Below are 20,785 nucleotides of genomic sequence, written 5' to 3' on the forward strand. Positions count from 1 at the left end.
TGTGATTTCTCCAGGCCTTCCAGCCATCCTCCTTTTGGAATCAAGGTTCTGATGTTTTTCATACACTTTGAGAATCTTCTGGTTCTAAACAGTAAATTCCCTGCTTCATTGGTTTGCTGCAAAGTTGCTTTCATGTTCCTTCTGTAATTAGGCAGTGTCATTTGAGCTGTAGCGCTTGAACATCACTCTCTACATATGCTTTTTCTTTTTTTTTAAAGATTTATTTATTTTTATACAAGAGCTGGGGTACAGGCCAGAGGCGCAGGAGGGTGAGAGGAGTCACCAGAGACAGAGCAGGGAGCAAAACAGGCAGACGACAGAAATACACTGCTGAGGGGAGCAGCTGGTGAGTCAGCAGAGGTCTGCCGTGCTATGTGGGAATCTCCCTGGCCAGCCGGGAATCAATCCCATTTTGCAGAGTCTGCAGACAGCTTCACAGTGCGGTGCTCAACCCGCTGCACTGCGGGGGAGGCCCTCTGCATATGCTCTTTCAAACTGTAGAGACACCCGCTCTTGTTGGAGTCTTGATTTAACCTGCAAAGGCTGTGTGCATTGGGTTTTCTTCACATGACTTAAAATACTCCCTCTCTCTCAGGATGTTTTAAGGAAACGTTTAAGTTACCAGCATTGTGGGATTTCTTCATGATGTCCTCTGGCTTGGTCCGTTTTCTTAATATTTCTTTTTAAGATTTATTTGTTTATACAAGCACTGGGTACACTCAGAAGCGCGGGAGGGTGAGAGAATTCATCAGAGTGGGGAGCAGAGCAGGCAGAAGGACCGAAGCACACTGCTGAGGGGAGCAGCGGGCGGCAGGAGAGGTCTGCGCGCCATGTGGGACCCTCCTCCGGTGGCCGGGGAGCAGCCGGGGATTGAACCCGTGCCACAGAGGCTGCGGGCAGCTTCGCAACCCATTGCTCAACCGCTGCGCCACTGGGGAGGCCCAAGGCTTGGTCCGTATTCTGACTGTGTCAAGTTGCCATCATTCTTGTCCTCTTCCCTGAAGAGAGCAGGTGAGTTTAGCAACTCCACACTGTTACAGTCAGAAATGTGACCTGGCTCCCTTCATCAGTGCCCCGCTGTTCCTTTACAAGGTGTTTGTTAAGCACCTCCATTATGTCCTCCCCTGTAGCATCTTCTTGGACAAGCATCAGTTGGTTTTCCTGAAGTTCGCTCTTTCCATCTGAGGCTGTTCTGTATTCTTCCTACATGTCTGTAAGATGGTTTTCACCTCAGCACGTGGGACTGGGAGAATTTGGATGCCTTTGGCCATGTCCTTCCAGAGGAGCTGTCTTAAAGCCATGAGATGACATTTGAGGACACTTTGTTCTCAGTCACGGAGGGCTGTCATTCCCCTCAGGGACAAGGTGTGCCTGTTCACCTCTCTCCTGTGTGCTGCCAGACAGAGTATGTGATGGCAGAGCACTGTCCCCACTGCAGACACCCAGGGCTTTGAGGCTCCTTTGATGAGTCTAATGTTCTTACTGACTCGTCAGTCTGGGCACAAAGGCTTTGGCTAGCTTGTTTGCCCTCAAAGTTCCATGGCTTTTTACTATTAAAGCAACTGAGACCATGTATACTAGAATTGCCAGGGGAAACTTGGATGTGAGCCAGTGCCTGTCATTTGGACAGCCTCACAGGAACACCTGGTCTGGAGAGCTTTGCCCCTGGCCAGGAGACTGGGCTCTTGCTGCCTGCCTACCCCCGTGAGTGTCCTGCTCTTCAGCCAAACAAGTGCCTGACAACCAGGGTGACATGTGTGGGGCTGGGGCCGTTTTAATAGACTGTGCTCTGCTCCCTGTGTGAATACAAATGGTTATATGATTTGCAATGGCCCGCTGAGGGAATGTAATCATATTTCAGTGCCTGGTATATCAGCAGGTCTCAGTAAATGTTATTTCCTTTCTGTTGTTACGTTTGGATGTTCGAGGGGAGGGCAATCTGAAGGGAGGTCAGGGGTAGGGATACCTACTTTGCTTTTTTATTTTTTTAAATATATATATATATTTAAGATTTATTTATTTATACAAGAACCGGGGTACAGGCCAGAGGCGTGGGAGGGTGAGAGGATTCACCAGAGACAGAGTGGGGAACAGAACAGGCAGACTGACCAAAGTACACTGCTGAGGGGAGCAGCAGGTGAGATAGGAGAGGTCTACTTCGCCATGTGGGACCCTTGTCAGCCGGCCCGGATCGAACCCGCGCTGCAGAGTCTGCGGACAGCTTCACAGAGCGGCGCTAAACCACCTGCACCGCCAGGGGAGGCCCCCCACTTTACTTTTTTGTAAATGGGTTCCTGACTCAGGTTTCAGGGGCCACTGAACTGTGGTTAGAATTACTATTTAGAAGAATGTGCTCATAATCTCTGCTGTGAATGAGGAAGGTGTTTTGTGTTCTGTTTTAAAGGAGCCACTCTACACAGGCAGTTACATGCTCTTTCCAGCCTCTTCATTTCAGAAAAGAAAGAAACGCCAGAGTAAAGATGGAGTATTTCTGGGCTATGTGGCTTGCTGGGGGGAACAGCTATGAGCCTGCGGCTGGACAGCTCAGGGAGAGGGACAACTCTTTGTGTTAGTTAACAACTGATGTTCCCGCCTGACTTTCCTCAGGACACTGTCCCTTTGTGGATCCCCACAGCATGCCTGTGTTTGCAGAGCTGTCCAGCGAGGACCCCCATTGCTTAGGCTGGACTGTCCCCTTTTTTGGAAGATAGGGATGGAGAGCTAGCCTCCCTTTCTACCTTCTGCTTTGCTTCTTTGTCTCACAAAAAGAGGGGCCTCTCATCCAGTCCCCTTGTATTGGTGGGGAAACCGAGTTTCAGACGGTGGAATCGACTTGTCAGCTGTGTTTTGGCTCCTCGCAGTCTCTTGGAGCACATCCCTGTCTTCTTCTGGAGGGCTCTAGGGCAGCACTGGGCCCATGGACTGCTAGTACCAGAATCTCCTGGAGCGTGTGCTTCCTGCTGTGTTAGAACTGAGACGGTCCGGAATCTGTTTTCACTAAACACCCCCATGATGCTTAGGCACTCTGGGGTTTGCCAGCCACTGCCTTGAGGGTACTGCTCTTTTCTACCTTTTCCAGAAAGAAAAGACTGGACTTTGCAGAGAAATGTGGGCCCTGCCTCACTCAAGACTGTTCTTTACAGGGTGAGGCTCTGCTGTGCCTGGCCAGGAGCTCTGTGCTCAGGCAGATTTGGTTTCTTGACCTTCCTATGTCTAGCTAGTGGCCATGCTTCCGTCTGGGTAGTTAGCGGACCCTGAGTGTCCTGAAGGGAAGGAGAGACCATTCACAGAGGTAGAAATTCACAGAGGTGGATAGGAGTAGATTCCTGAAGTATTAAGGCAGCAGGGGGGCTGACTTTTCTGTTGGGGATACCTGTTGGGGAAATCAAGAGAAGGTGATTGATTGCCTGTTGACTGGTGAGCTGGGCCGGGGCAATCGTGGGCTCCTCTTCCCACCCCAGTTTCTGGAATGCGTGCAGTGCTTGCTCTTCTGCTCCCGCACGCTGCTTAAGGACGTAACTCTGGGATGAAATAGATTGTTGAGGCCCCCTGGACGGTGTACATCCAGTTAAAACCTCTGTGTAAACTTTTTAAGATTTGGTGGGTGGGTATCAAAAAGTACTTGGGGCTGCCCAGGACAAAGCGTCTTAACTAAGTTCTTTTTACTAGAGTGAAATCCAGTTGGCCTGCCTTCTTCTGCAGTGTCTCCTTGCCTTCTGTGTATGAGGGCTAGTTTCAGATTATTATACCTGGGTTCTCCTGAGATTGAGACCCCACAGTGCCCTGTTATTGAAAAATGTTGGTCCATGGATCAATATCACCTGCAAGCTGTTAGAATTGCAGAAATCTGTGCCTGCCGCGGGACAACTGAAACCCAAACCTGCATTTCACCAAGGTACTACTTCATTTCTGAACACAGTGAAGCTTGAGAAACATTGGTCTAGCCTATCCACCCCCCCAGCCCACTTCCCTTTTATTGTAGGTAGCTAAACTAAGGCCCACGGAGGCTGCGTGTGTGACCCTAGGCCACAGAGTGGTATTTCAACCTTATCTCTCTTTCTGAATAGTTTAATTGGGATACAGTTCACTCACCACACATTCTACTCATTTCAAATGTATATTCATGTGTCTTGGTATTTTCAACTAAGCATATTAAACCACTAATTTTTATCTCTTCTGAAATAAACTATACCCCATTTAGCAGTCAATCCCTGTTTCCCCCCGCTCTCCCATACCCCCACTCCCAGGCCTAGGCAACCAATTCTATATAAATTTGCCTATTCTGCACATTTCCTATAAATGGTGATCTTCTGTGACTGCTTTTTCAAGGGGTTTCCATGTATCAGAACTCTGTTCTTTTTCATTGCTGAGTAATACGTGGGTATATCCCGTTGTTTTCATTCTTTAGTTGCTGGGCATTTAGATTGTTTCTGCTTCCTGGCTACTAGGAATATACTGCTATGAATATTCATGTACAGGTTTTAGTGCAAACTTATGTTTCCATTTCACTTGGGTATATTCCTAGCAGTAGAATTGTTGGGTCACATGGTAACTCTATTTAACTTTTTGAGGACCTGCCAGACTGTATTCCAAAGCAGCTGCATTATTTTACTTTCCCACCAGCAATATAGGAGGGTTGCAAATTGTCCACACCCAATACTTGTTATCGTCCATGTTTTTGGTGGAATAAAAATGGGTGATGAAGGCTTTTTCTGGCCATTGTTGACTATCCTCTGGTGTCACATAAAGTGAGAGACTTGAGGCAGGGTGTGACTGTACCTCAAGAGCAGACTGAAGCCAAAGGCTCAAACACTGAGGATTCTCTAAGTCTCTTCTCTGTTCTTTTTTCAAGATCTGCCTAGTTGTCTCTCTGCCCACCAGCTTCCCTGCCTCTGTGGGCAGACTAAGGCACCCAAAGCTCCTAAGAACATAGTTTCCCAGAGGAGTGGCACAGTTGGCCTCACTGTTGAGTCATATGCTCAGAGACCCGATGTGACCACCCTCTTCTTTTCTCCTCTGTTGGCAGAACAGTTCCCTGAGAGGGTCCTTAGTTGCACACTCTTCTGGGAAGACCTAGGACTGAGGGGAAAAGGAGGCTTTGGTTGCCTCGGGGCTGACTGACCTGCCCTGTTTACCCCAACAATGACTGCCTCAGAAAGTTCCTTCATCTCAGCAAGGGCTCAGACAGAGAAGGGCCTACACAGAGGTGGTTGGGATACCAATGACCAGGACATCTGGCTCCTACCTCCAACATGTTGGTTGATCAAGTGCACGTGAATACCCTTAGCCCCTGAATACCAGCGAGGCTGGAGGGGAGGCGCCCAAGTGAGTAAATGCTCTGACCTTATCTTTGATGGTTTGTCTTACTATCTCACCTGTTTAGGCCTCTGTCTCCCATGTAGGAGGGTGCCTGTTCTCTACATCCTTGCCTAGATTTTGTGTTGTCAATCATTTTTTAAAGATTTATTTATTTATGCATACAAGAACTGGGGTACAGGCCAGAGATGTGGGAGGTGAGAGGATTCATCAGAGACAGCGTGGGGAGCAGAACAGGCAGACTGACTAAAATACACTGCTGAGGGGAGCATCAGGCGTGACAGGAGAGGTCTGCTGTACCATGTGGGTAGCTCCCTGGCCAGGGATTGAACTTGTGCTGCTGTAGCTGTGGATAGCTTCATAGAGCTGACGCTTTGCCCTTGCGCTACTGGGGAGGCCCCGAAGAGAATAATTTCAACTTAAAGAGTCAAAAATAGTCTGGAGAGTTCCTGTGTACTCTTTACCCAGTCTTCCATCATGCTAGTGTTATGTATGTAATGATACACTTATTGAAATCAGGTTATTACACTGGCATGGTTCTATTGCCCCTACCACGGTCTATTTGAATTTTTCTAGTTCCTTCACTATTGTCCTTTTTTATTCCAGACTGCAGTCCAGGACCCCACGTGGTGTTTCGCTGTCATGTCTTCTTGTCTCCTCTGATCTGTGACAGGCCTGCAGTCTCTTCCCTGACCAGCAGACTTAGTACTTTCTGGTCCATTATTTTGTAAAATCCCCTCAGTTCAGGTTTGTCTGATGTTTTTCAATGCTGAGATTGAGGTCATGCATTTTGGGCAAGAATGACATGGTGCTCGTGCCAGCACATCCTGCTGGAGGCTTGGGAGTGCTCTGTCTTCCTCCTGCTGGTATAGCCAGCCTGTTGCTTCATTAGCATCTGCTGGGGTCTTCACTGTCAAGTTACTGTTTTCCCCTTTGTAATTAATAAATATATTGGGGGCCTCCCTGGTGGCACCGGCGCTTGAGCACAGTGCTGTGAAGCTGTCCGCAGCCTCTGCAGCACTGGTTCGATCCCTGCCGGCCATGGAGATACCCACATGGTGCAGCAGACCTCTCCTGTCTCACCTGCTGCTCCCCTCAGCAGTGTATTTCGTCAGTCTGCCTGTTCCGTTCCCCGCTCTGTCTCTGGTGAATCCTCTCACCCTCCCACGCATCTGGCCTGTACCCCGGTTCTTGTATAAATAAAAAAATAAATCTTTAAAAAAATAAAAAAATATATTGGGGTGGACGTGATACTTGGAAATTCTGTTGATATCTTGATATCTAGTGGGCATCTTGATATCTCGGTATCTATTTACTGCAGTATCCACTGGTGTTCTTGTCTGTGCCAGTTTTTGCTGTAGTGTTTGTCTATTGGTGGTTTACTAGCTGCTTCCCTCTTCTTTTTACATTGAGCTGTTGGAATACAAGAAAGAGCTTGTTCTCCCTACCACTAATTAATTTATATGTTTATTATTTCAGTATAGATGTCTTGAGTATTTTATCCCGTGAATTAAAATTCAATACGGTTGTTTCTATTTTGTTGCTCAAATTGTCCCAAAGTGGCTATTGGGGGTTCCTTCTGATTGGCCCTGTGTCACTCTGACAGTTCTCCATCCTGTTTTTGGAGCATGTTTTTCCCCATTTTGGCATTGCAAAGGGCATTATACAAGCATAAAATGGGGAAAAACATGCTCCAAAAACAGGATGGAGAACCTGCTCAGAGCTGACACAGGGAGTTGCCAGGACATGATCTACCTTTTACTTTTGTACATATAGTCACACTTACTGCCTTTCAAGTATTTCTTGGGGATCTCTTGTGTGTCCGTGGGACTTTTGATATTCACCACTCCTGTGAGGAGGTTAAATGCCCCGTCCAAGGTCACAGAAGCAACAGGCCATAGGGCTCAGGACCTGGGTCTGTTGATGGCAAAACCTTTTCTGAGAAACATGCCTGGTGTGTAGTGTTCTGTGTCGACACAGAAGTGTGTTGACACACTTTGATACTGCACTTATGCAGGTGACAAGACCCATGGCATGTGCCTGACACAATGTGTGTGGTATTATGCTTTCTCCATCTGCCATTATCACCGGATTGCTGGCATCCAGCCCTCCTTTCTCTGAGGTAATGATGGCCTCCATTATGTTTTATGTGGCATTAATTACCCAAACCAGTAACTGTTGGAAAGTAAACAACCTGTAAATCTTGGCCAGCCCAGGCAATTGCCTCCTGTACTTGGGAACACCGTGATCTGGGCAGGAGGCCCTTCACTGGGTTCCGCTCACTGGGCAGAGCTGGTCTGTGGGAGCACCTCATGGGCACTGCCCTGGGGAGGCGGGCAGGGGTGGGCCTGCTCTGGGAAACGCCCTTGATGATGCAGAGGGGGTGTCCCCGTACAGCTCCCATTCTCACTTGAAGACAGTGACGAAGAGCCAGGGAGCCCATGGGAGTCTGCTGTGTGGAGGGGCCCTGTCCCAACCTGGAAGCCTCCCGGCTCTGTGACCTTGGGGGCCTTGGGCGCTGGGTCACTCAGTGCGTGGCGCTGTTCTAAGGGTTGGAGGAGAGTTTGTTTGTACAGCGCTGGGTATAGTGGCCAGTGCAGAGGTGGGGCTTGACTTGTTCAGAAGTAGTAATTGTGACTTAGGAGTACTCTTCACAGACCATACATCAGCTACATTATTTAATTTAATCTTCATAATTCTTCTGCAGAGAACATTTTGCAGATGTTGAGAGTGAGGTATAGAGAGGGTCATAAAGTTTCCAGGATGTGGGAGGCTCTGGACTTACCTTGGACACCTTAGCATCTTCCCCTCCAAAGTGGGCAGTCACAGTGTATGTGGGTTCTGAGATTTCTCCATGATGATACATGCATCTAGTGTGCTCATTTTAACTGCTGCTTGTAAGTGTGTGTGCATACATGCACATACACGTACAGTGGTATTTTTCCTGTCCGTGGTGGATCTCAGTCTGCTGAATTATTTTTTATAATCTCAATTTTAAAGGTATTTTAAAACTTTTATTTTTATTTTTAAAAAATATTTATTTTATCTATGCATTTAAGAACTAGGCTATAGGCCAGAGGTGTAGGGGGTGAGAGGATCCACCAGAGACAGAGTGGGGAGCAGAACTGGTAGATCCACTGAAATACACTGCTGAGGTGAACAGCAGGCAAAATTGGAGAGATCTGCTGCACTATGTGGGTTAGCGCGGATTCAACTAGTATGGCATTGCTTGGGCATAGCTTGCTAGCACTGAGACTTTAACCCTTGCGCCACAGGAAGGCCCTATTTTAATGCTTTTAATTTCAAAGTAATTTTAAATTTCAAACTGGAAGAATTGAAAGATTAGTATAATGAATGTCTGTGTACCCTTCACTAGACTCACCAGTTTTAAATGTTTTGGTACATTGCTTTATTGATGTATTTTATATGTGTCTTCCTCTATGAATCATTTGTTAGTTGTAGACTTCATGCTCCTTTATTCCTAAATGATTTAGTGTGTATTTTCTAAGGACAATTTTTACATAACCACACTCCCATAATCAAATTCAGAACATTTAATATCAATGCAGTGCCACTACCTACTGTACAACCCAATTAAAATAGAGCCAGTTGTTGCAATACTGTCCTTTTCAGCACTTTTTGCCCTGATTCAAGATCCAGGCCAGAAAGATGCATTGTATTTAGTTGTCTCTGCTTTATGCTCCTTTAATCTGGACAGATCCTCAGTTTTCCTTTATCTTTCACAATATTGATATTTTCAAAGCAAACCTATGGCCTAGAGATTATAGACTTTCTCATTTTGGATTGCCTGATATGTCCTTATGATTAGATTCAGGCTGTGCACTTTGGGCAGGAATACGATGATGTAGGTGATATTGTGTCCTCTGTACCACATCAGGCTTGTGATGCTAATTTCAATCACCTCGTTAAAATATGTTACATTCTTTGTAATGGCTGTGTAGTATTCCACAGCTAGGTTGTAACATAACTCTTGGCCATTTTGATCATTTGCAGTTTTAGCTGTAACACCTCTCCTGTATTGAGTAGCCTCTTACAAATGATTTTAATCATGTTTGTTGGCAATTCAATCAAATAGACCTGGTCATGGGGTGTTTGGGGGGTCACAGACTGTGCATAGTCAATACTGATGGGTATATTCAAAATGCCCAATGGTCTGTGACACAATACCTCCCACCTGCAGCTTGTGTGAGGGCTGATGTCTCCACATATTGTCTTTGTAGGATATTCACAATGTATTAATTTTTTCTCAATCTGATGGATGAAACTGGCTTTGTGTCTTTTTTCAGTTGGCATTTCTTTGCTCACTAGTGAGGCTGAGCTGCTTTTCATACTCTTTGTTTGGCTGACTAGTTTTAGCTCTGCTTGTCTGCTTTGGGGAAATTAATATCAGATCCTGCCACCATTAGTTAAAAACCTACCCAATGCCAGTTCTGTGCAAGGGCCTGTGGGGTATAAAAATATGGTTCAGATAAACTGTAGATTGGCTGCTCTAGAGTTTTCAGTCTAGCTGGGGAGTCAAATTCTCCCCCACGTACGGAAGCTGAGGGGCAAGGTAAAGTGCTGACAAGTTTGGAGGAGGGAAGAAGTCAGGAGGAAGAGTGAAAATTAAATGAAAATTCATGTCTCAGTGTCTGTAATTAAGGTTTTATTGGAACACAGCCACATTCATTACGTTCACATTGTCTTGGGCTGCTTCCTTATTACAATGGTGGAGTCTTTAATAGTTGTGACAGATCTTATGGCCCACAGGACCAAACTTGGTTGCTGTTTGGCCCTTCATAGAAAAAAAAAAAAATCGGGGGTTGTAGGTTGCAGAGGGAGGAGAGAGGAAGCACATGTTTGGAACAGTGCCAAATGCCAGGCATAGGTATTTTATTCATCTTTGGAAAAGACTTTCTCTTCTTTGCCCTCCTCCCCCCATTTCTGCCCCTCCCTGTGTGAGGTGGAGTTGGGGACTGACAGTGGGGTGGAGGCTGGGCCCAGTTGGGAGTCTGGGATTGAGGGAAGCTTCCACACCCTCTTAGGTGACTTCAGGGCTCTTTGGACAAGGTCCAAACCATTCTTCTGGATGGTGACCCAGGCTACCAGCAGAGCTTCAGATCAGCTGAGAACCCCTCCTCTGCCCCCTTTCTACAGTTTATAACAGGCCCCTAAAGTGGGGTTTCCAGGGCTCAGCGGACGACTACCCTCAGGGGTGAACCTGTGATGCTCCTCCAGCTCCCACAGTCTGGACCCTTGTGCTCCTCTGGGCTGGGCTGGCAGCCACCTGCTGGAGGCTGGTTTACAGCACCACATGCTGACCCTCGAGCTCCCTGCTCACCTTTCTTTTTCTTTGCTTTTTTTTTTTTTTTGGCCTTTAACAGCTCCAAAATAGAGCATGGGACCAGGACATTGGAAGATATTGTCTTGGAGGCTTTGTCAGGGCTGCAGAAAGATTGCTTTTTCTTACCACCCCAGGGCACTGGATACTGCATTTACCTACTGCCCTTGCTCATACTGTAGGGAGTGTTTTGAAGTCCAGTCTTTGTGCTTCTCTCTACTGGATATGCCTTCAAACCCCAACAACCCTCAAAGTACCAATATTGTCCACAGTTTGTAGATGCAGAAATTGAGGCTCAAAAAATATGAGCCATTTACCCATTAGTATGTGATGGTCCTAGATATGATCCCAGATTTCAAAGTTGGGTGCTAATCAGGTTCCCAAGATAGTTTTAGTGGTATGTGAGAAGAACATGGTAGTTGCATAGCTACATAATTTTTTACAGTTAACAATTCATTTATTTATTGTATGTGACTATGACTTTCTATATACGGGCATGATATCCATTTAAAAAGTTAGTTTAAAAAGTGAGTTAGTGAGTTAGTATGTAAAACTTCCAATGTCCTGGCCCCACCCTCTATTTTGGAGCTGTTAAAGGCCTTTGAAAGGTGAGCAGGAAGCTCGAGGGTCAGCATGGGGTGCTGTAAAGCAGCCTCCAGCAGGTGGCTGACAGGCACATTGCAGGTGGTTTTTAATTTCAGTGGCAAATCTTGGTGGTGGCTTATGAATGTGCATGGTGAATGCTGCCCTACCCATGCTTGCTTCTTTAGTGACCTGCACTCAATGTGGGTCATAAATGGGTCAATAGTTGGTACAGTAACTGCTGAACAGTGCAGCCCAAGGGACCATCCTCCCTCTGAGGTGGAAGTCAGGAAAACACCATAATGCAATGCAGAATGGCAGCTGGCTCCAAATCTTCTTACCCCACTCAAATATTGTGTGTGTGTGTGTGTGTGTGAGAGAGAGAGAGAGAGAGAGAGAGAGAGAGAGAGAGAGAGAGAGAGAGAGAATACACACTACTTTAATTTCAGGTTGATTAAATGATACTTTTCTCAGCATTGCCTCTTTTTAATCCCATAGCCTTTCTCCTCCCTCCCCAGAAGAAAACCCCTATTATGAAATCAGTGTTGGTAATCCCTTTGTTCATTATTCTCAAATTCATCACCATGTGCCTCTTTTTGTTTATTATTGTTTCTGAGATTTCTCTGTGTTGATATTTGTCTCTAGAGTGCTCATTTTAAGTGCTGTGTGCTCCGTCATTGTAAGTCAAATAATGGAAATTAAAGTAACTCTTTTCCTGTTGCTGGATCTGTAGGTTTGTTGATCATTCTCCCTGGAATGAATAATGCCAGAGGGAGCAGTTGTTGTCCAAGTCTCCAGTGCACCTCAAGTGCTTCTTCAGGCTGTGCCTCTGGAATTGGATCTGCTTGACTGAAGGCTTGTACATCCTTAGCCTAGCTCTTTTTTGCTAGACTGGTCTCCAACATGGCTATATCACCATGATACACCTGTCAGCAAAACTGAGAATGTTCATTATTCACAGTCTCACCTATGCTTGACATTGCAAAACTAATTTTTGTCCGTCTTAGGGCAAAGATGGTAAATCATTTTACTTTGCATGACCCTGCTTACTTAGGGATGAACATCTTTTCATGTATTTGCTGACCATTTTCTGTGTCCATAGGGTGACCATAAGCCTTAGTTTGCCAGGTCAGTCCCTAGTTATAGGGATATAATAATTACTAAAAGCATTCTGGCATTATCAAAAGCATCGCGTATCAATTTTAACATGGTTTCCTATACGATGTAAGTGATATAATTTTCCTGCATGTGTTTCCAGTTAAAAAATCCTTTCTGTGTCCTCTCTGGTGGCGCAGACGGTTGAACGCTGCACTGTGAAGCTGTCTGCAGCCTCTGCAGCGCAGGTTCGATCCCGGCCAGCCAGGGAGAAACCCACATAGCGTAGCAGACCTCTCCTGTCTCGCCCGCTGCTCCTCTCAGCAGTGTATTTTTCAGTCTGCCTGTTCTGTTCCCTGCTCTGTCTCTGGTGGGGAGACACTTCTGGCCTGTACCCTGGTTCTTGTATAAATAAATAAATCTTTAAAAAAATAAATTAATTAAAAAAAGCCTTTCCTACTCTACATTCATAAAATAGTATTATATTTCTTTAGAAATGTTAAGGTTTTGCTTTTATATCTTTCATTCACCTTGGCTAAATGCATTATGTGTGGTGCAAAGTACAGGGATTTATTTTTCTATATCGATGCCTAGTTATCCCACACAATTGAAAACAGTTTTTTTCTCACTTCCATAGATCAAGTTTCTAAGTCTCTAAAAGTCTAAATCTGGGCTCTTCTTTTCTATTGGCCTGTTTGTCCCTATGACAAAAATGACAAGGATTTAGTCACTGTAACCTTTTGATATGTTCAGAGCTAATTAAATGAGATAGGAATATGTGTTTCAGGCAACTACTTTAGCATAAGGAAACCCCACACTGTGGTTCCATGTCCATCAAATTCCAACACCCATCTTGGTTCAGAGAATTGAGGTCATGGGTCCTAAGGGTTATTTAGCCTTAAAGAGAGGGGTGGATTTTGGTGTGTGGAAGAGAGTCATGAAATAAAATGAGTGTCATGGAGTTCAGGAGAAATGTAATAGATGGATTCCTTGCATATTAGAACCAGGAGGAACTTGGAAGTAATATACATTGTATAGAGTAGTTTGGCTAAGTGATCAGTTTTGGAGTCCAGCATACCTGAATTTGATACATAACTGGTCTGGATCTTAATTTCCTCATTGATAAAATGGGGCAATGATGAATTTTCCTTATGGGATTATTGAGAGATCTAGATGACATCATACACAGAAGGGTCATAGCAACAATGTCCTTTCCTCATAACTGGATGACAACTAAATGATAGTTTTTTATTACTCTATTCTGCTTGATTCTAAGGCCAACTTTTTTTCTCTTTTTTTACATTTCAAAATTATAAAATTAGGGCAGCCTTTCCTATCATGTTCGGCAGTGGTTTTTCCTCCTTGCATCCTTGCTAAGAATTGTTTCTAAGGAATTGGAGTCCATATGCTTTATCCAGCGTCACCCAACAAGTTGAGTTGCTTTTCCTAAGAATCATCTTTATTGTCTGCCCTAAAGGGGAGAAGGCATGAAAAGAAAATCTTACCTTGGAATGGGGATGTTGGGAGTACCTTAAATGCTATAAGATGCTGTGAGCAAACTTTAATCAGTGCACAAAGTGGAATCAGACTACTACTCTGCATCCCAGAAGAAGTTGAGAATACCTAAGACTCTAGGTGTCTTCAGCTCAACAAACAACATATGCCAAGTAGGATGTGGCAAAGAATGTAGTATATTCTGGAAATTTAGATTCTGCCCTTGGCTATGCCATGTACTGTGCTTGCTTGCCACATCAGGTAACCTCTCTGAGCCTGTGTTTCCTTCTATGCTAATTCTAAACTGCCCTTCTTGCCTTTGTTCTGAGGTTCAGGTGTGTTAAACCTCAGCATGTCTTGCCATTGGGCAAGTGCCCAGTGAACTGCAGCTGATAGTTATTATGCCCTAGAGACACTGCTCCCACTTTGCTGTGCTTTTGCTTGGGATACCTATTAAATCTTCCTCTCAGCTCTGGACATCCAGCCCACACTTCAACTCCCATCTCATTATTTAAACCTTTTCTGACCCATATCCCCTCCCCATTCTGGATGAATATTACCTGCTTTTGGATCTGTGTTATCTTTTAGTGGGATATTTCAAATTCTGCCTTCTATTTCTGGTTTTACAATGCTGTTTGAAGTACCCCAGAAGGCTGCTAACCCTGTGAGGGCAGGAGTAGGTTTTACTTTTTTTTTTTTTTTTAAGATTTATTTATTTATACAAGAACCGAGGTACAGGGCCAGATGTGTGGGAGGGTGAGAGGATTCACCAGAGACAGAGCGGGGAACAAAACAGGCAGACTGATGAAATACACTGCTGAGGGGAGCAGCGGGCGAGGCAGGAGAGGTCTGCTGCGCCATGTGGGATTCTTGCCATCTGGCCGGGGATGGAACCCGCGCTGCAGAGGCTGCAGACAGCTTCACAGTGCAGTGCCCAACCGTCTGAGCCACCAGGGAGGCCCAGGAATAGGTTTTACTTTTGCAAAACCCCTGTAGTGCTACAAAAGAATATGAGATCATAGTTAATTAAACTTTTGCTAAGTAGTGCCTGCTGGGTGATAAGCAGGACAACAGTGAGCAAAACAGATGCAAGCTGTGCCTTCCCAGAGCCCACTTGCCAAGGCTCCCACCATGTCACAAATGATGCTAGCCAATCAGAGAAATGCCCGTGTCACCCATCTCAGTTGAACTCTCATGATTTCACTATCAGCTCATGTGTGACCGTGGGTGATGGTCTCCTGGATGGTGCTGTGAATTTGGGGAAGTCAGTCTGGCCCCCATGTGTTGATGCTGAGGCAGGCTTAGGAGGGAGGCTGGATGCCCATCTGAGGCCTGAGCAAGGGAGGTGTGCTGTGGCTAGGGAGGGGCTCCAGGGGATGTGTGTGCAAAGGAGGAGGGCAAGAGGAAGAGGGATCCAGTGGGGAAGCACATCTATCAGGTCTCTGCTGCTGGTGGGGGCGGCTGTGACTCTGGGCCTAGAACTCCATTAATGGCTCTGACGTCTGAGTTGCTGTCCTTATGCTCAGGCTTGGAAACTGCTGCACATGGGACAGGGGGTGCTTCCTCCTGGGCCTGAGCTGAGGTTGCCCGCGCAACCTGGGGTCAGTGTTAACTGGGTCCTGAGATGCCCATAAATCCATAGTAATGACCACTTGGTCCTGGGCCTCACACTGGAAATGGCTATATTCTTCCTTAGGGAAGGCAGAAAAACCTGTTAGGATATGTGAGCTCCATTTTATGTTGTTGTCGAGGGATTGTTGGCTCATAAGCCTGGAAATGTATGTTAAAAAATGTTAGATGTGTCTGTTAGGTCTGGAAGACCCTTCCATGAGTTGGGTCTTCTGAGCTGGCAAGTGGGCAGGATAAGAGTTTGGACTTCATGCTTTTACCTCCCACAGGAAGGGTGCCCAGCGCATTCTTGAGCAGCACTGAGGCTTCATGAAGCGTTTGCTGGTCCTGTAAGATAGTCTGCTAGAAGCGCTTGATAAGGGAGGCTCAGGTGGCATATCTGTGCAGGGCCAATATCATTTCCAGGTCTGGCAGGACTCGAGGTACTAGACTCTGTGACACGTGATGTGGTGCCCATTCTGCCATCTCTGAGTCCATAGGATTTGTGGCATCGGGCACATAATTGTTGCTCAGCAAGTATTTGGAATGTATAATTTTATATTCTTTACCCATTCTATTATTCATCAAACTGATCCTACTGTTTTAACAAATTATTGCAAACATGTTAACTTAAAACAATAGAAGTTTATTCTCTAATGGCTCTAGAGGCTAGAAATTGGAAATCTTCCAGGGCCATACTCCCTCTGGGTGTTCTTTGCATATTCCAGCCTTTAGTGGCTCCAGGCATTTCGTGCACTACGTGGCATCCTTCCAACTCTGCTCCCCCGTTCACATTGCCACCTCTTCTGCATCTCCTCTGTATGTCTCTTATATGACACTTGTCATTGAACCTCCTGAATAATTCAGGATGACGTTTTCATCTCAGAATTCTTTGACATCATTGCATCTGCAGACTTCTTCCAAATATAAAGTTCTGGAGATTAGGGTATGGATATATCTTTGGGAGGATACAATTCAGTTTGCTGTAGGGGGGTTTATTATCTTTCTAAACATGGCTTTTTTTGGTCACATAGACTATTAGCCACTGAATTTGTGTTGTCCCTAGTCTGTTGTTTGCATTGAAAGTTTGTGTGCGTGTATGTTGTGTGTGTGTGTGTGTGTGTGTCTGTGAGTTTATTATAGTTAGATTTCCCTTTTCCTTCATGGATTTTGCATTCAGAAAATCCTTCCCTAAACTGTGCAGAGTTTCCTTAAAACACTAAAATGGATCTACCATATGAGCCAGCAATTCCATTCCTAGGAATCTACCCAAAGGACACAAAAACATTAATTTGAAAGGAAACCTACACTTTTCTGTTTACTGTAGCACTATTTACAATAGCCAAGACATGGAAACAACCCAAATGCTCCAAAACAGATTAATGGATCAATATGTGGTATTTATACACAATGGAATATTACTCAGCTGTCAAAAATGGTAAACTCATGCCATTTATGGCAACATGGATGGGACTGGAAGGGATTATGCTAAGCAAAATTAGTCAAAGGGAAAAAGAAAAATATAGGATGGTCTCACTTATAGGTGAAACACAGAGAAACCAAACAAAGAAGCCAGAAAAAGACACAACTTGCAAGCTGACCATTGATCTGAAGCATACAGCAGGGGTGGGGGAGGGGTGAAAACAGGGAAGTTCAGCGTACAGGGGACTGTGGAGATGGATCACGGGTGCTGTGGTGGTGGGAGAGCTACAGTGACTACACCTGAGGGGAGAAGTCAAATGCTGTCCCAAAACGAACAACAATGTAAGAGAATAAATACATTAATTATAAACAACGCAAAAGAAAACTGTTTCCTATTTAGTGTCTCATAAGTAATTATTCATGTTAAAATAAAACTGCAGGAAACTGACTTTTAAATCCAGTGGTAACTTGTTTTGATTTATCCTGGGAGGTGCGGGTCTGTACTTCAGTAACAAATAACGAGTCTCTATGTGTGATGATGCTTTTGTAGATCTGCCCATAAACACATACAGTGAGGTCTGTGAGGTTTAGCTCACTGTACTTGCCATCTGCTTTTGATAATGTGCACAGTTACCCCAGATGTTGCCCCTGGGGGTAGGGGACTAGGCACCTCTCTGTACTGTTTTTATAAGTTTTTGTGCATCTATTATTAAAAATTTTTTAAACAACTAATCAGATTTACCAGTACCAATTATTAAAACAATTTATTCCATCTTATTTGTGAAATATCCTTTATTGAGTTGTGATATGTGCTATGGTGTTTCAGAGTTATGTTAAACTTACTTAATTTGGGAAGAATTAATTGGACCTGATTTGGTATATGGTCTCCCCATCTAGAAACATGCTGTATTTTATGTCCCAATAAAATGTGTATACTTTTCCTCGCGTTATTTATAGATACTTTAATGTTCTTTATTGTTATTAGGGATGTACTTCTTTTTTTTCCATTTATAGTCTTTAACTAGTTTGTACTGTTTACATGTCACCAAATAGAATCTCCACACCCTTTCAAATACATGAAATTCTTTTAACTTGGGAAAATGCTTTTCATTCTGCAATTAGAGACAATGTTTAACAGGCTTGTGTTTGTTCCTTTAGACCTGTTCTCAGGAAGGGTATGGGCAGTTATTTACTGTAATGTGGGCTTAAATAGATGTGTTTTCCAACTGAGTGAGTGACGGGTGTTTTTTAAATTAAGAAACATGAAATAATTATTGCATAGATTTAGTACTAACTATGTTTTGTTAAATTCTATTTGCTTGCAAGTCACAGAGGTACTGTCTCTTGAGGTATCATGTGGTGTGTGCTCTGGCGTGCTCTAGGCCTAAGCAGGCCATATAGACAAACTGGGGTGTCCGGTCCAGAGAGCAATCTGAGCTGGCCATGGACTATGCGCTTTAATGATGCCTGGGTAAGCATGGAGGATGCTGAGCCCCAAATTTGAAAATACTCAGAAATAGAAAATGCACTCTTGACCCCTCTGCAGGTCAGTCTTATGAAATCCGACTGCTGGAGAATCGGAAGTTGGGAGACTTTCAAGATCTAAACACAAAATATGTCAAGGTAAGGCTGTGGGGCTGTACTCTTAACCTGGGGGTGCTGGTTAGGGTCTGCGCCTGGACTTGCCCTCAGGGGTCAAGACTGGCTGGATGGTTCCAGGACGGCTTCTGAGGAAGAGCTGTGCTCCTGTTGCCCAGTGGGCTGGGCCAGGCCTGCAGGGCTGACAGCCAGAGCAGTGGACGGGCTGTGGATTGGACTGGCTGGGCTCAGGCATGGCTTTGCTGCTTACTGGACTTCGCTGAGCTTCAGTTTGTTTGCATGACAGAAGGGCCCATAAGTTAGCCACTTACAGTAGAGGGGGTGGTGGGGAATGGCGGTTGTCACCACTCCGGTGCTGTTGTGTTGGTGGAGTGCGGAGGTGGGAGGAGCTCATGGAGCCCTAGAACTGGAAAGGAAAGCTACAGGAGAAGGGAGAAGGGACCTTGCGGGTGGGGAGGCTTGTGCTGAGTGGAGGACCGACTCCTCTTGGGCCACCTGAGCCCCTACATTCAGCTTTCTCCCCCGCTGGCCCCCCCTTCCCAGAGCATCATCCGTGTGGTTTTCCATGACCGCCGGCTGCAGTACACTGAGCATCAGCAGCTGGAGGGCTGGCGGTGGAGCCGGCCTGGGGACCGGATCCTGGACATTGGTGAGTCCCCGGCCAGGAGAGGCCCAGCACGCTTTTACTACATTGGGGTTCTTCCTGGTTGCCACAGGGACCCACGCCTATCCAGGGCATCTCAGCTCATGCCTGTCTTGTGTAAAACCCCTTGGGAGCTGGCAGATTTCAATATACCACACAGCCTGCTCTCAGGGAGTTCCCTTTCATTGAAATTCAGAGTTGCAGAGATCCTGCCTAGAAGATTTTGATAAGTGAGGAAGGGGAGAATGGGTATCACGGAGATGGGCAATGGAAGAGGAATTTGGGGGACTCAGCTACCAATCCATAGTCCTTTAACCACAACCCTTGGGACCAGATGGATTTTGGAATTAAGAAGGTAGAATGACAACAGGGTGCGCCGACCCATAGATTGGGTAACACCTCCAAAAGGCAATCAAGCGCGGCAATATTTCTGCAGGAAAATAAATGACTGTTCACATAAAATGGGATAAAGTCTCTAAATAGCTTCATGGCAATTCAAGTTGGGCTTTCTGCCAAATGAGTTATGCAAACCTAAGTTTCAGAACTTTTGGCATTTCAAATTGTGCTTAAGGAATTTGGACCTGTAATGAGAGTGCTTCCGTAAATATCTGGGAGTGGCTGACAATTGTACTTTTGTGTGTGTGTATGTACACAGATATTCCACTGTCTGTTGGTGTCTTGGATCCCAGGGCCAGCCCAACCCAACTGAACACAGTTGAATTTTTGTGGGACCCTTCAAAGAGAGCCTCTGCCTTCATTCAGGTAAGTGAGTAAGGGGCAGGGGTGGGGAGGAGGTTGACCTCCCTGGGGCAGCTACAATTTAGGGGCCCACTTGTAGTATCTCAAAACTAACCCTGAGGGATTGCTGTTCTCTGTTGCGGGGAAGGGGGCCGAAGGGAGGGGGTAGGCGAGCGTTGCTCAAGCCCAGAGCTAGTCCATCATCATGGTGGGCAGCATGCACGGAATGTTTTATTAGAGTCCTGGGTCAGTTTTGCTTATGACTATGTTAGTGTCTTAAAAATAATTGCTTCCTTGCATAAGTCATTTGAAGTAAATTATTTTTTCCATGACAGTTTCTATTATTAAACTAGTTATTTAATTATCAAGCACCTGGGGTGAACCTAGGCTCTTGTCAAGCACGACAGATGACCTAGGTTCTCCAGGGCCTGGCTGGTTGCTCTGCTCCTGGGCTCTGCCCTGCTCACTGACTTATGCATGTGCCCCCTTTTTGAGTCCTTGTGTCCTTATGCCTTCCTTGTAAATCAGATAATGAGCATAAAGCTATTACTGCAGGGTCCAGTCCCTAGTACTTATTCAGTAAAAGTTAGTGATTTTTTTCCCATTATAATTACAATACATTCTTAAGTTTAAAAAGTATTACAATATTTTTGTATTACTATAATAATAATATATACATTATTTCAGTATAATAATAATAAATATATGTTTAGTACATTCCATACAGTAGGTACTTGGCAGAAACACTGAAGTGGTTCCAGTCTTTTGTTGTGCTTCTCGCCTGGCTCAGGTAGCCTGGACACCAGACTATCAGGGACTAAGCGTGGTCCTTGCTCTGCAGACTGTAGTAGGACTTGTCAAAGCAGAGGCCTCTGGGTGAGGCACAAGGGTGGGGCTGCTCAGGTCAGCAGGCACAGGGCAAAACTTTCAGAGGTCAAAGGACAAAG

The 20,785-nt window shown here is 45.3% G+C and overlaps 1 protein-coding gene across 1 annotated transcript in view; it reads left to right on the plus strand.

The window, feature by feature from the left end:
* The window catches only part of TFCP2L1 (transcription factor CP2 like 1), a gene marked incomplete at both ends in the record, with an annotated part of 53,304 nt that overhangs the window by 13,251 nt on the left and 19,268 nt on the right, over window positions 1–20,785 (plus strand). Inside the window, 3 exons of the mRNA XM_084237994.1 lie at window positions 18,405–18,481; window positions 19,001–19,106; window positions 19,756–19,862. Of these exons, the coding sequence (XP_084094120.1) occupies window positions 18,405–18,481; window positions 19,001–19,106; window positions 19,756–19,862 (290 nt within the window). The remainder of the gene's footprint in view (window positions 1–18,404; window positions 18,482–19,000; window positions 19,107–19,755; window positions 19,863–20,785) is intronic.

Source organism: Talpa europaea (genome assembly GCF_964194135.1).
Source record: "Talpa europaea genome assembly, chromosome: 1".
Taxonomy (NCBI): domain Eukaryota; kingdom Metazoa; phylum Chordata; class Mammalia; order Eulipotyphla; family Talpidae; genus Talpa; species Talpa europaea.